General features: G+C 39.3%; 1 protein-coding gene across 1 annotated transcript in view; it reads left to right on the forward strand.

Annotated features, from left to right (window-relative positions):
* NOX4 (NADPH oxidase 4) overlaps positions 1–16,051 on the forward strand; it is a 110,218-nt gene that overhangs the window by 35,243 nt on the left and 58,924 nt on the right. The window contains exon 12 of the mRNA XM_054627976.2: positions 6,958–7,018. Within this exon, the coding sequence (XP_054483951.2) occupies positions 6,958–7,018 (61 nt within the window). The remainder of the gene's footprint in view (positions 1–6,957; positions 7,019–16,051) is intronic.

Here is a 16,051-nt window from a genome sequence, read left to right on the forward strand (position 1 = left end):
CACTGTTACAGACCTGCAAGAAAACAAATGAAGAAATTTCATATTATATATTCAAAATTTTATTTTATGCCATTTTGTGAGTATTTTACAAGTATTGGTCTATTTACCATCCTAAGACAACACTACATTAAAAATTTGCATATTCTTGTAGTGCAAGAGTAAAATCCAGGAACAAGTAGATTTTATAGATAGGAATCTCATAGACTGAGACCTAAAGAAAACAAAGATAATTTCTAACACTGAGAGTAATTTAACAACTGAGATTGCACGGAGTGAATTAGCAAATGCTGAGCTACAGACTCACGGGAATTAGTGGGTGTGGGTTTGTGGTTTGTGTTACAGAGGAATCTAGACCCCAGATGACCAGAATGATCCTTCTTGGAGCTGCAGCTGCCCAGTGATGCATCCTGCAGTTTGTTATGGTGTGTTTTTTCCACTAGCTTAACTGCAGGTGTCTGAGGTTGTGCAGCAAGGAGTATATGGCAATGGAAAGTGAAAAATATTTGGGATATGTTGCTGCAGCTGCTTGCTGGGCTGCTTGCTGGGAGTTGGTTCTACCATGGCAGGGCTCTGGCTGAAGCCATGGTGTTTGAGGCATGGTGGTCTTGCCTTGGTCATCCTGGCACTGCTGATACTTAAATCACGCTCCATGGTTAGGATTTCCTCACATTCAAGATGTTATGATGTCTGCCAGTTCAGTTAGGGTAGCTGTAAGGCCAAGTCTCTAAAAGGAAAAGCTTTTAACCAAAATCCAATCTGTGAAATAACATGATGGAAAAATAAATAGAGACATTTTAAAAAATCTCCAAGTGTTTGAGGAAGAGATGTGTTTAAAAGAATACCTCCACGTAGTAACTTTTTTTTCCTCTGAAATTTGCTTCTCACAGGATTAATTAGTTAAAGGAGGGGTAGCCCAGTGTTACAGAGTTCACCTCTTATGAGTCAGACTGAAGTCTAGCTACTATTTCTTGGCTACCTTTATATAGCATGCCTGTGTTTGTCATCACTCCTCTCCATTTTCTAATGTCAGAATGAATCATTTTAGGAATGTTTGTATCAGTTATGTATGAAACCAGACAAGCTGCAGCTTACTGAGCTTCCAAGGTTCATATTTTCTTGTCAGTTGGCAAAGTTGAAAACTTTTTATTTATTTTTTTTCTCTTTTTTATTTTTTCCCTTTTACAGAAGGAAAAATACATTGGTCGTGTTTGGTTCTTCTTTTTTTCTCCTCATTTCTGCCTCTTTTCAAAACCTGTCAAGTCTCTAATGTGTTTCTCTTGGTCTGGGTAAGGGTTCATGGAGTCTGCAGCAAGGATGTACTGATGCATCAGGGTTTGCAGTGCAGCTGGCTCACCCTGGCAGGCAGGAGCATGGAAACAGGGTCTCTGCACTGTTTGCAGTCCCTGCCAGGATATCTGCAAATCCATATTAGGATCATATAATGGGTTTTTACTCAAAGTGAAAGACTTCTTTGAAGGAGTTTCCTTTTATGTAAACAAATCCCACAACAAGCTTTTTGATTCCCCCAATCAGACACTTTGTTCTTCCAGCTGTAGCACAGATCTTCTTTGTAATTTTGGTCACTGTTCAGGCCACCTACTGCAGTGCCAAATGCAGAGATGGTGTTTACTTGTGGTGCAGTTTACTTGAGAGCAGTATCTCCACTGAACTTGTAAGGAGCTTTATTTGCAGTGCCACTGGGGGTGTGTAACTTGGGCATCCCTTTCATCTCCTTTCTTCTGATAACAGATATTCCTTGGTGTTATCCTGGTGCATGCATTAGCATTTCTGTGATAGTCAGTAATTAGAACTTAGCACCTCTCTAAAGAGACTTCACAGTTCTTATGGTAGAGGTGCACAGAAGAACTGGAAACATTCAGGAATTAACTTTCTATTTTCTTGCTAGTTTGCTGCTGTCTCACCCCATTCCCTGCACCCTAACACCTAAAAAGACTGTTTTAAAATACTGAATAGCATTTAGTAACATTAAAATAACTACAGTAAGATTTGTCTCATTTCTTGTTCTGGGCAGTAGATAAGCTGTGGTGTTAAATATTCAGGGTTCTCTGAGCTAGAAGCACAGATGTTCATAACACAGTTTTCAGTTGCTTTTGCTGGGCTCTCATGCACAGATTTCTCCAGTGCTCATCGCCATGAGCAGGTTTTTGTACTGGTCTAGAATCACAGAGTCACACAGGTTGGAAAAGATCATTAACCCAGCCTGCCATGTCCACCCCTAACCCATGTCCCTAAGCACCACATCTGCATGTCCTTTGAGCATTTCCAGGGATGATGACTCTGTCACTTCCTCAGACAGCCTGTTCCCATGCTCGACCACTGTTTGGGAAAGAAATTTTCCTAATACCCCATCTAAATCTCTCCTGGGGCAACCTGGAGTTGTTATACAGTGGGTGTAAAGTAGAACTGCTATGATCTAACAGTAATTAGTTTGCTCACTTTACATTAATATAAAAGCAAGGTAGAGGACAACAGAGAACTGTGATCACAATATAAAATTGTTAAATAAAATGTATTTCAAATATGTGATAATCTAGTAGTGTATTATAAATTAGTTAAATTATCCAGTTTATCTTGGCATGGAGATAGATAGTAGAGCTTAGGTTACTGGTGAATGTAATTAATTTAGTGGTTTATAAGAATAAAGTTCTCCAGGGATTGTTGTACAATCCCTGTGTGATAACTGGCATTTGTGTTCCAAGTTAGCTTGAAGAAAAAAAGGAAAAAAATATATGGAAAGTTGTTTTTTTTATCAAGATGTAGAACAACCTGTATTCTCTAAATTTTGTTTACATGTAAGATTCCTGTAATTTTGTTGAATGTGAAAATATATACAAAAATAGGCATTGTAAACTGAGGGAAGTATTCCATCTTAATGCTAAGAACATAGTTTGGTTTCTCTGAGGGTGTAAATCTTCACATCTGTATTAAATTTACTAGAATTTCTTTGGCTTCCAGTTGGTTTTCTAGAAGGGCCAAATGCTGGAAGATAACCTGATGAATGTAGACATTCATACCTGTAAAATCTTAGACTTTTTAAAGGTATAGATCACCTGAGGTTAGAATAAGATGAACATTACTTCATGTTATTACAGTATCTGCAAGAGTTAATTTGTGTATCATAGCATTTTAATCAAATGAGTGCAGCAAACAAGTTCAAAAAGTGGAAAGGATTACTGAAAAGCTTTAAGTTTAATATTGTCTACTCTCCCTTCTCATTGCAGGCTATTCAAGTTAGTGATTTCCCTTTTTGGAAAACTAGGTTGATTTAAGGAAAAGGACCTAAGATAAAGTATTTTTTTTTTTTTTTATTTTAAGATTGACTAATCTTTATAATTTTCCACTGGACAGTGTACTGGGTGATAAAGGAAGAGTAGGGAGCTTCAACATAGTACAGTGTTTCTTAGGGTTCCCAGGTTAAAAGCAGCAGGGGGAAATCGAAATGTTATTTGCCAAAACACAGTTTCAAAATAATTTTAATTGGTTTTGTTCACAGCTTCAGAGAGGGCATGATGCATTTCTGAGGCTGCTTTGGCACACCTTCATTTACCCAAGGCAATAACCCCAGGTACTAGTACGTGATGGGAATTGTCTGGCTGGAAAGGACTCAGCACAGAGTGGCTATGGGGTCATGGTGAACACCAAGTTGACCCTGAACCCACAATGTGCCCTTGCAGCAGAGAAAGCCAAGAGCTTCCTGAGATGTATTAGGCAGGGTTGCCAGCAGATGGAGAGAGGTGACCCTTCTCCCATCAGCCATATATCTAGAGCTCTGTGCCCAGTTCTGGACTTCCCAGCACAAGAGAGACATGGATGTATTGAAGCACAAAGAGTCGTGAGGATGAGTAAGGGACTGGAGGATCTCTGGGTATGAGGAGACCTGAGAAAGCTGAACTGAGTGACAAGAGAAGAAAATAGAATTAGTCTCCTCAGAGGCACCCAGTCACAGGACAGCTCAAACTGGTAAACAGGAGGTTTCATCTGGACCTAAGAGAAACCCCTCTTTGTCTCTGAGGGTGGCACAGGTTGCCTGGACTGTGGAGTCTCCATCATTAGAGACCTTCAAAGCACAATGGGACGCTCTCCTGGGCCACCTGCTCTTGCAGACCCTGCTCTCACAAGGGGATCGAAGTAGCCAATCTGCACAGGTGCATTTCAGTCTCAGCTATTGTACAATTCTGTGATTTCATGAAGGTTAAATATATAAGAGAATATTTTCATTGCACTTCAGTGCGCATTCCCAGTGGTCTGTTAATAAATAACATGGGAAAATCTGCCCATTTTCATGATCAAATTTCTGAAAAACTGTCTTTGAATATTTTTTAGCTGCTGGAATGTATTCTCCAACAGTCTGGAAAAAGTCACTGTTTAGCCATTGTGAAAAAAAGCCATTGTGAAAAAGCCATTGTGTTTACAGAGATGAAATGGATAAAATAAATGTTCTGTGCAGTAAAAATATGTAAATACAAATTTCAGAGTTAAAATTAGAGGCATGTAGGAAAGTCTAAAAGTCAGAAGAGGCCTGTGGAGATCATATGGTTTGACCTTCTGGTGCAAGGACTGTGGATGATATTATTTAGTGTTGTGTGAATTAGCTGAATTAGCAGGAGAAATTGTACCATTTCCCTGGCTGCCTGTTCCATGATGCAGAACATTTTTCTTATACCCAAATGAAATTTTCTCTGAAACAACTTGTACTCCTGGTCTGGTGTCTTGTTGCCATGCATGGTTCTGAAGAGAGTGAGCACCTTCATCTTCTCTTTAGCTGGTTTCTTAGTTATTCGTAGACAGACATCTCCCCAAGGCTTTTCTTCTATGGGTTACCCAAGCACATTCCCTTACTGACCCCTCTTTGAATGTCAGGTTATCCAGTCCTTTCATTGCTTTGGTGGTCCTTTGCTGGATCACCTACATTCTTTCTCTCTTTTAAATTGGAGGAAATTCACTCCATGTAGCCCAGATAGGCATGTTTCTTCTGGTAAGATTTAGCAGCACAAGGAGATTTTTCCAGAACTCTATGAGGATGTCTCATAGCTAGTTATAAGTATCAAAATAGGTTTCCTAAAGTCTAAAGAGAAATAAATCTCACTTTTATTGGATAATTTTTCAGGGTAGTGCAGAAAAGAGTTAGTCATAAGAGTGATGTAAAGTATAACAGATTTGAACCTATTCTGGCAGGAGACAAGGGGTATTCTGCCATTAACTTTGTGGAAGCAGGGAATAACAATTTTGTAAAAGATGTGCTGAACTGGGACTGTGGATAGTTGGACCAAGAAATTCAGTCCACCTCCTGTGAAACAGAGAGCCCTGGGGTAGCCCACAGTGCAAAACCCTACAGAAGCCTCCAGAACACTTTTTTGCTGCCAGTATACACCTTCCCACCTAAGAGACTGCTTGCTTGCTTTTATATGGAGAACTAGTCTTGATATTTTTGTTGAAAGATGCTGCAATGAGACATAGCAAACACTGGCCTCATTGTGTGTTTGTCTGCATCCCTCCCTTGATGCTGTTTTTCTTTGGAGACTAAGACTTGCTAAAATAATTGGGACTCTGGGTTTCTGTACCTCATTTTTGTAGGAAAACTTGGAATATAATAAGGAGTTACATAAAAGTGTATCTAGTAATCATTCGTTGTAAAAGGAGTGCTCTTCCCCCTCAGGAAAAAGGAGTGATGAGCTGGGACTTTGTATTCCCTGTTTAGTTTTTCCAAGATATGTAGATAATACTAACCTTTTGCCTGTGTCTGCTGCTAAATACAGAGCTGACAGGAACTGATTGTCAGCTCTGGGGTCAGTGGCTTCACAGTACACAAAAAATATTATCTTGGGAACACTGATGGCAAAGGTCCAGAACAGAGCCAGGAAATATCTTCATAAGCATGGTGCATGAGTATTTGGTGCATGGATTCTCTTCCTGCCCCTTCTTATTTATAATATGGATGTGTTCTTTGCATTTAAGCCCCCTCTCAAAACTGCTGTTTGTTCTTAGTAGTGGAAAAAAAAAACAAAAACAAAAGGGACAGAACATCATCTGTTGGGTATTGGTTTTGTGATAGAGCTTGGAATGATCATTAACAGGTTCTAAGAAAGTCATCAAAACTCAGGAATATCTCTTATCAAAAAGAAACCGATGGTATTGGTTTATAGAAGGAAAGTGAAGTTTTCTTGATGTTGCTTGTCCTGTTTATGTGTGCATCATTTGAGTTACCTGCAAAAGCTGTCCAAACAGTGCATTTGAAATGTCCCTCTAGCAAGGAATGGAAAGTCAGGGGGGTTCCTTAGCCCTTGACTGGAGGTTTTCAAATAACATGGTGCAGATAAGATTTTAAGTGTTAACATTCCTGTGCTGATAGTCACAATCAATAGCCTTGAAGTGAGGGCACATGTGTGGAGTGAGACAATGGTGGCTGCAATGTGATTTTTATGACATGCTATGGAATGTGGTGCTTTTCCTTTGCAAACTGTAAGGTCTTGTGAATTGCTTACAGTTTCCATTTAGAAGAAAGCATCAGTTGTATGAGAATGGTCAGCTTGAAAACATGGGCCTTGACATTGAAGAATCAGAAGTCCCTTAAATGCCTTAAGAATGGTGGGGCAGTTCCTGATTCTGAATGATGTGTCAATAGTAGAGGAATACTTCCATTCTGTTTTTGGTATCCTTGCTGAGTACTGCTTAGTGAAGTGTCTGTTCCAAATCACATCAGGAAGCAAGCATCCAGACTCCTCTGTGACCAGAAGAAAGGGTTAAGTCTGAAGGGATACTCAGCATTCTTGGCTTCCCCAGCTGTGTTGATGATACTTCTTTAAGGGTACAGCTGCTGGTGTGGCTGTTTAGGAACAACCTATTAACACTAGGTTCTGTCTTAACAACTGTACTTTGAATGCATTTTTTTTTTTTCTGTTTCTCAGAAGTGGTGCTTAATATATTTAATATTTTTAGTGCCCTACAGATACCAAAGCAACGTTTGGGGTCCACCTAAAAGTAGTAGGAGACTGGACAGGTATGTAGAAAACCAATTCCTTTTCAGAGACAAATGCCTTTACTTGAACTGTTATCCATTTCTGGCTTCTGCACAATTGTTCCTTGACTGTGGTGCATTCTCACTAGAGATTGTTCATACTTGTTTTCCCAAAGTTGTTTTTATTACATTCTTGATGCAATCCCTGCTTTATTCAGATGTACTATTTCTTCAAATAACATGTTTTTTCCACTACTAACTGATCTTCTGATTGCCCTGTAATAATTTTCAGCATTCCTCCATTTCTGCCTCTTTTTTTTGTTTTTGGGTAGCCTGCTACCCCTGTGCAGTGCAGTGCCTCTGTACATAGTGGTGTCTGCAGAAATGCTGAAATGTGCAACTCCCAGATAAGCGGATTTTGGTTCCAGCAGTTTGGATGGCAGCCAGGTTAATTAATGCCTGTGGTACACTGAGATTACAGGTTTGCTTTCATGTTCTTCCATGCTCTTCCATTGCTCTTTGAATGTCCTCCATACCAGGGGTGTAAGCCAGGATTCCCTGCAGAGGGGTAGGGCAATTTGGTGCTCTCTGTGACAGTTGTATACTCAAGTGATAGTTGTCCTTATTCCGTAGTGTCTGACTTTGTTCTTGCTCAGCATAGCATTTCCTTGTAAGGAAGACAGATACACAGCAGGGTCTGGTTCATTTCTTATGAAGAAATGTTCTCCATGTTAATTTGTATCAGCTTGTGTGTTTGTGGAATTGAGTCAAATGAGCTTGTCACCCTAAAAGGGATTAGACCAATGCAGAGATAATAAGTCTGTGCATATTTGTTGAACTTTCTAGTCTGGCTACATACTTGCCTCTGCAAGACTTCAACAGGCAAAGGCTGGGAGGGCAATGCCATATGCACATGTATTCCATAGACCCCCTGATTTTCTCACCTTGCTTGAAGTGTTGGCCAGACAGGGGCAGATTAGCCTCTGGTCTGCCTTAGAATGATGGCTCTTTTCTTGGTAAGTATAATTCCTACATGGGAGGTGACAGTAGGCTGTTTGGAAAAGTGGGATGGAGAAGTACTAGCTAAATGATTTTTCCAAAATTAGTGGCATCTTTACAGTTTTCTGATTACCTCTGTGGTGTGAATTGCTCTCTTTAAGCATTTATGTATTATTCTCCCAAGTCAGCATCTATAGTCTCCACTGAAAGGAAGATCTGTCTAGGTTGGACTGTGTGATATTCAGGAACTGTCACATTACAGAGACCATTTCTTGTAGCAGTTTTGCTAAACAGAGATATCTCTCCCAGTGTCAGATGTGCTGTCAAGAAGCAGACAGTTTACCCAGCCCTTGGTGCTGCATCAGTACCATGGAGCCCTGTTCTCACTCATTCCCTTAAGCCCTGTGACAATTAATAGTCTCTAATCTGCTGACTGTTTGAGGAAGGATTATTATATTTGCCACGTTCCTTATTATCTTTCTTAAGCATGCTCTAAAGGCTGCTACTGCAGACAGGATATTAGACTGGAGGAGTTTTTATGAGACATACTGTCATTTGAGCTCTTTTCATGACCTATTCTCTCAGACTTTATCCTATTTATTAAAATTTTCTTTTGTATCACCATCTCCCATCCCTGACAGTTTATACCTGACACCAAAGAGTCTTGACAGTTTATTTCAGAGAACTCAATTACAAGCCTAAATTAAAAGAATGCAAGAGAGGTGCAGATATGCCATGAAATGCAGAGAAGAACTGATTAGTTGAGGTATTTCTCCTCTGGATAACTTTAGCTTCTTTAGCTGCCTGCACCTGGGAGATGTGGTGAAGGAACACTTCCTGCCACTAGCTGTAAGGACAGGAGAGGGAGTACAGATTACTGGCAAACCAATTCTGCAAGTTGTTTCGGGTCAAGTCTCTTAACAATGTCCCTGACTGATACCTTGAAAATGTAATAGAATACCTTGTGCTGTAGGTTGGGAAAGCAACTCTATGTCAAGAGAAAAGGGGCAATAGTATTTGCAATTCTGGATGAGAAGTTGCTGTTGATATTTCCCATATCCCAGTGTGTATATTTTAGATTTCAAATAAAATAAGCTGAAAGAAGCAGCTTTAGGAAAAGCCAGTCATTCCAGAAACAATGCTTTGCATAAGAGCCAAGAGTTAGTAGATTTTCAGGTAGTACTGTTATTTGCTTTTTGAAATCAATTATTTAAACAGTGGAAAGTGTAGGACAGAAAAAGTAGGTAAGAGAGGAAGAAGCTACAAAACCAGTAGCTCTGAGACCTTTGCAAACCAACTGGTAATCTACACCCCCTGTTTCATGCTCCATTCAAACAGTGGTGCTGTCGGAGCTTAGAACAGCTGAGAATCTGCCCCCCTCAGAAGCTGATTTGGATAAAACCATAAATTTCTTTTCCATTATATAAGCACCTATATCCTTTTCCAGTACAAATCTGAGATCTCCTATTTCTCACTCATGTTGTGGTGGTATTAATAACTGTATAGTGCTTAACTTTCATGTTCATCACAGAAAACAAACACACGATCACTGGTATTGCTGTAATGTGCCCTCAGATGCCTTTGGAGCACATATTTTCACCTGAAATGATTCCCCTAGCTCCCTTTGTAGACCTCTGACCTGTTTATGTGTCTAGTTTAGGATAAGACAAGCCAGGCTCCAAGCATGCCTTTTTCTATTCCTTCATTGTAAAGAGTATGTCTATATATCTACATCTATCTCACTGCTGCAGAGGTAGGTAGTTTGGTTCATTGGCATTTAGTTCAATGGTTGTGATTTTTCCCATGTAAACATTTCTAATTTGATTTATCATTCCATATTTTACCATGGCTATTGTGAACAGGGGAACAGCTATCATAGACCTTCCTAAAAATGGGTTTGTGATTATGCAATTGCTGTCCTTGTGCTGACTTGCGAGCTGCTTAAGTCACCACCTGATGTATTAACAGAATGGCACTGTGAAACCTGTGGCTGTGGAACATGGCTTAGTTGGACAGTCAGGACTTGGGTGCCCAAGTTAGGATGTGTTTACAGTGGCTGATCTGTGGTGATTGCACACATGCAGGTTGGTTTAACCTGTCTTCCTCTGTGGCTTCCTCAAGCTGAGCTGGTTGGGTGTTTATACCCTGCAGTAACGTTGAAGGTCCTGCAGTGTCTCGTTCATGGGTCAGAGCTGTGAGATGCATGGATGAGCCAAAAACCTGATCTTGTTACTGGCTATCCCCTCTAAATACCTATTTTGTTCTGTTTCTCTTGGTACCTGTGGCCATCTATTTTTCCTTTAGCTTTGAAGTAATCGTTGGCTTAGTATTTACAACACAATTTTTTTCAAGGTTTTTCTTGTCCCACTTATTGTCTAGTTTGTCCTCAGCATTGTCATCTATCAGCCTTATGTCTCTTCTGTCCTTGCTGCTGCCTCAAGTACTACTGCTTGTTTAGTTTTAAAAGTTGACATTTCATCTGGCAACTCTGGAGGGAAAAAGAGAGGCCATGGGCCATGCCTTGCATCCAACAATTTGACAGCAGTGAAAAAAGACATGGCAGTGTATCAAGACAATGTGTCTCATTCACTAGACAAACCTGAGGGTGTGAGACAGAAAGTGATATTGATGATGCAGGAATAACAGGCTTCAGAAGCCATGCAGCGTGTTTTTGTGGAAAACAAATACACAGCACTCAGAGGTGTTGAGGTGAGCTGCATGCCTTAAGGCAGTGAAATATTGCTGTTATGTTGCAGTGTGTTTCTGGAACAAATTGATGTGGCACCATGTTTAGAGCAATGATGCTGTTCTGTGCTCCACAGTAATTTGTATAATTTTTACCTAGTAGTGACACCATCCTGCTGTGCAGTTGTGTATGTTCCTGGAGACATTTTCAAGGCTTGTTCTGAGCACTGTGATATTTATTGTGGGTATGCCATAAGAACACTTGAGTACCACCCATTAAATCTGAGAGTTCTGTCCCATAGGCTACTACATGTTGTGGCAGCAGGAGGTGGTGATGTGTGCAGGAACTGTCCAGATAGAGCCAGAACAAACAGATTATGGAGTACTGATGTGCTTCACCCTCATAAACTCCAGATCTCATCTGAAAATATTTATCTTTGCTTCATTTTTTTTTGTTACAGATGAGGTTATGCCTGGTAACTGGCTCATTCAGGTACAGGTGACCTTATTTTACAGGGGACATGGCATAATGGGAATTTTTGTCACGTATTGTCACAGTCCTTTTTCTGGAAGGTCCAGCTTTGGAGCAGGCAGTTTCATGAGGGAAGAACAAACAAACCATTTTTCAGTTAAAAACAACAATTTTTCAGAGCATGGCAAGTGTATGAAAGCATCTTGTTTAATTCCCTGTGAATTAAAAAAAGAATCTTGTTTAATTCCCTATGGAGTAACACCTGAGACAGCAAACAGTACACACCCCAAATTACTTGTTTTTAAGCAGAAAAACAAACAAAAAAGTAGGACAGTTCTTTGGGATTTTGGAGTCTGATTAAGGATTTTTCTCACATTGACCAGAAGAAGAAAATGACATACCTTTTAAGTGTCTCTGAAGGAAGAATGATCTGAACATTCTGGTCTGGGAGAGTTTGTCAGGAGTATCTGCATGACCATGTTAGGCTCTTGCAGCTCCTGATTTATGGGATGCCTGAAGCATCCCAAGGCTATGCATTCCTGTGCTTACCTGGAACATCTCATCAAATGTAGGATCTAGCAAAGAGGCAATATTTTAGGTTCAGTAACCCTGAGAACAGTTTGAGATGTATTGAAGCAGTGGCTCACTCAGCATCTCCTGCATTGTTAGTGGATCTTGATTCTGACTGAAGTCATGTGTGGAACAGAAGATGACAAGAAGGAATAATCAGACTATAAAGTCTGTCCACAGGAAATGACAAGGTTGTGCCAGGTTCACTGCTACTGAGTTTCCTTAAAAAATATCTACTCACTGGTAATGAACATTTGGTCAACTCTTTTGCTATTACCTCAAGCTCTGTTTGATTTGGGCCTTTTCCACTCCATAGTAACATTTTTTTGTGTTTAGTTATTCCATCAGATTCCTGGCAGGCTGTAAAGGTGTTAATGATGTGGTGCTGTCAGCTGTTCCAGCAAAATCTGTGTGTGGTTTTGGAAGAACAGGACAGAGATGAGATAGGTGCTATTTTCCACTGATAGATTTTTATGACTAACAATTTTTGTATTGTCAAGGAATCTTACACTTCCAAGGAGGATAGCAGAATTGAGTGATAAAAAGGTTTAATTGTGTTTCCTTTTAATATAATTTGACATTAGTAATAAAATAATACAGCTACATTATTAGGAAGTTAATATGCCTTAACAATATGATTAGCCGTAGTGTACTGTAAGGAATACTAATGTTATTGTTCATTGCCAATAATGTTCATTATTTATTTTATTTATTCCTTTAAAAAGCTTAATAAAAGGCAGAATTAAGAGACTGAAGAAAAAGGAGAACAGATTTGGTTTACTGACTAAAGGGGTTGAAAGCCCTTTTCCTCTGATTAAACAACTAATGCTGAAGGTGAACACATCTGAATTTTTGGCTCCAGACCTGGATTGTTTTACATTAGTTGAACTCCAGCTGACTTAGTACCAAAAACAGTGTAACTTGAGTCAAATCCAATTTGAACAGTTAATGAGTTTTTTGTCTAGAGGGGGAAAAAGATATTTGGGTGAGAAAGTTACATTGAAGGAAATTTTCTCCTACACAGAAGTCTTTTCTTGGTGCATCCTGTTATTTGTAAACTTCCACCCTTTTGCATATCCCAGGCACTTTTTAATCATGTAATGAGTTTCGAAAATGACATGACTCAATGATGTACATTTCTTTTTATCCTTGGATACATTATGCACTGGATGTGTGGATGTTGCTGTAGTTAATAACTGATTTAAGAACACAACATTGCAGGATTTCTTGTCATACCTCAGACATTTTCAGCACTGTTAGGAGCTAGAGGAGTGAAGCCTGTGGAGCACATTAGCATGTACCAGCTGATAGAATCAGAATGAATGTAGGGGGAAAAAAGCAAAAAGCTCTCTACTTTGAAAATAGCATTATTAGAGTGAAAAGCTGTAGGACATGTATTTGAGTGGAGTGCCAGGCATATTTCTGGTTTTGTAATCACTGTGTGCTGTGTTTGCCTACTTAAGGAGACAAAGTTGCTGTTCTGGAGTTGCCTTTGTTTCACCATTTTTCTGTTAATGTCAGCTTAGGGAAGACTCATTCTTATATAGTTTCTGTGCAGAGGTACACAGTTGCTTCAAGCACTGAATATACGAAGTTTTGCTGGATTTTCAGGGTCCTTTGTGTAAGCATGGTTTCTAGAGAAATACAAGAGTTCACATCAAAATACCAGCTCTTCATGCATATCTGCACTTCCCTGGGGCAATAGATTCTCTTAGATGCCATCCAAATTCTGCTGAAGAACCCCTGCCAAATGTCTAGCTTTGTTCCCAGTTTATTGTTACTTCTCCCTTGGGGACAGAAGAAAAAAATAGACACTTTTCAGATTTGGAATTTTGAGTTACTACATTTTAACTAAAAATTGTTGGTTAAAATACTTAAAAGTAGACTTGAAATGGTCCTTTTTGGGATCCTTTTCTAACAGATTGTAAAAATTGCCATAGTTAATGAGGAAAAATCTATTTCAGCTTTAGAACATTATAAAAATGGAAAAACTTGTGTAGGAACTGTAGATATTTATAAATTTTATGATCAGAATGAACATTTATCTTTACATGCTCCCAACTCCTGCATGATGCTTGATAATTTCTCTGAATAATTTCTATACAGAAGTTATATTACAATCTTGGGGTGTAATATTCTGCAGAGTTTTCAGCTTCAACCTTTCATGGGCTCTTTTTGTACTCTTTGTGAAAATGAAGCTCAACTTTGTGATGATTACATAAGTTAGTAGGTTTTGTCCCATATTTTTAATTTTTTCCTTTTCTCTGTTTTGCTTTTTTCCTCATTTCAGCCACTGCTAGGAAATGCGTGTTCATTTTTGTTGTTGCCCGTTTTTGTGCAAATATGTACAGAAAATGAACATGGCACCTTTGAAACTTCTATTTGGCTGCCGGTTGTATTAAATCTGAGTTTTGAGACCTTGTATTTGTCTGGTTCTTTGCTTCCTGCACCCTTTCCACTTCTGGCATTCCCTTGAGATACAGAAGCGGGGTTGCTTTTCAATGGCAGTCTTGTTGGTTTGGGCTCTGGTGTGATTTCAAGTGTAGCTCTCTTTTGCATGAAGACCACCAGTAATGGTAATAGTTGAATTGTCACTGTATTGCACTTTATTGCTTGGTCTCTTCTACCTGTCTGCTTATCTCTACTGGTGCTTGGATTGGAGGGGAGAGAAGGGCCATCACTCGCTCAGAATTTGTGCTGTGTTCAACACTTAATTCTGTGGGAGTTGATTAAAACTCCCACAACCTTGCAAATGTCATTGTGATCAAATAACATGGTCAAATGAGGTTTCCTATTTTCACAACAAACATTATATAACTGCTTGTTGGCATAATATTAGCTTTGAAGTTCTATTTAGGATATCCCATCTCCTTTATTGCAGTATTTTTTTCTTTAAGTATATTTACTCCACTTTTTGCCAGCTGCATGTCCTTACCCTGAATTTCAGTCATCCTTGAAACAGCAGTTAGGTGTTCCAAAATGCCTTTCCATTCCAAAATGCATTAAAATCAATGTTGGTCTTGTATGTGGGAGGCAAATACTACACCCCAAGTTTTATCATCTGTTCCCTACAGTCCCTTGCAACTCAGCTTTTCATGTGCCACCCCATCCTGTTGCTCAATCCTGTCCTTTTGTATATGCATAATTTCTCAGATGCATCAAATACAAGCTGAAAAATTTGTGTTTCACCATAAGGAAATAGTTTGTGATCCAAGAATTTTTAAGGGCATCTTGAAACCACAGCTCTCTTTTGTCCCAGTCCTCCCCTGGAAAATGATCCCTTTAAATCATAAATATTAATAATAAAAATCTGCCACCAACCACTTGTATCAAGTGCAAAAATAGGATTCAGGTGTATGTGGTGGCCTCAAAAAAGTTGACTTCCTTAAAAGAAAGAAGTCAACCCAAACCTCAGAACTTGCACTGAAAGCATCGTGTCATGAGAACTGGCAAGCAGCAAGTTTCCACAGCTTCTCCTATCAGATATTTTGGTATGTGCTGTGAACAGAAGAGCTTGGTTTAAAATATTTATGGCTACTCGATTTATATAAACCACACACAAAAATACATGCTAATTCCAGCTCTAAACTCAACTTTGAACCTCGTGGTCTTATGTCTCAAAGTTTGGATACTCCAGTGCAGAACACAGAGGTGGAGGCAAGTTCCTAGTGGGAATGGAGTCAGACTGCCAGTGCAGTCCATGTTTTAATATAAAGGCATCTTTTATGAGTGTCAATCCACTAAATTAATTTGTAATTAATTTAGTGGATTGACACTCATAAAAGATGCCTTTTTATTAATTAAAACCCAATTTTTTTCCTTTCATCAGGTCCTTAAATTGCAAAAGGCAGTGAGGCAGAAATGTTTTAAATATAATATACTATAAAGTTTAAGATAGGGCCAAGCAAATTAATTACTAGTGCATCCCAGTTTTGAGGGAGACTTGAAATGGTGGCTGCTACATGCTGAATGTGGCATTTCTTTGAGACAAAGGACTCAATTATCTCAGTATTAACTAAAGTGCTGTGAGGAGAAACTGTAGGGGGGAATTTATAGCCTGGAAATCACTTTCCAAAATGCAAAGGAGATTGCATAGTGGTACAGGGAGTAGACTCTGCTGTGACAGCAATAAATAGCCCTTTGGCATGTAGTGCAGCAGCTGATGGGCAGGGTGCACTGTGTATTTTGTTTCACTGATATTATAACCCACATTTCTGCAGCCCTGGCATGTTCCTGTTCTTCCTCTTTCTCCTTCTTTAAAGCTTTTTTTCCTCAAAGTGGGGACAAAGTGTCAGAGCTTGTTTCAAAAAGGATACCGTGACCCCGGTTAATATAGTTTGTAACATTTG

The sequence above is a fragment of the Agelaius phoeniceus genome, chromosome 2, assembly GCF_051311805.1.
Source record: "Agelaius phoeniceus isolate bAgePho1 chromosome 2, bAgePho1.hap1, whole genome shotgun sequence".
Classification (NCBI taxonomy): Eukaryota; Metazoa; Chordata; class Aves; order Passeriformes; family Icteridae; genus Agelaius; species Agelaius phoeniceus.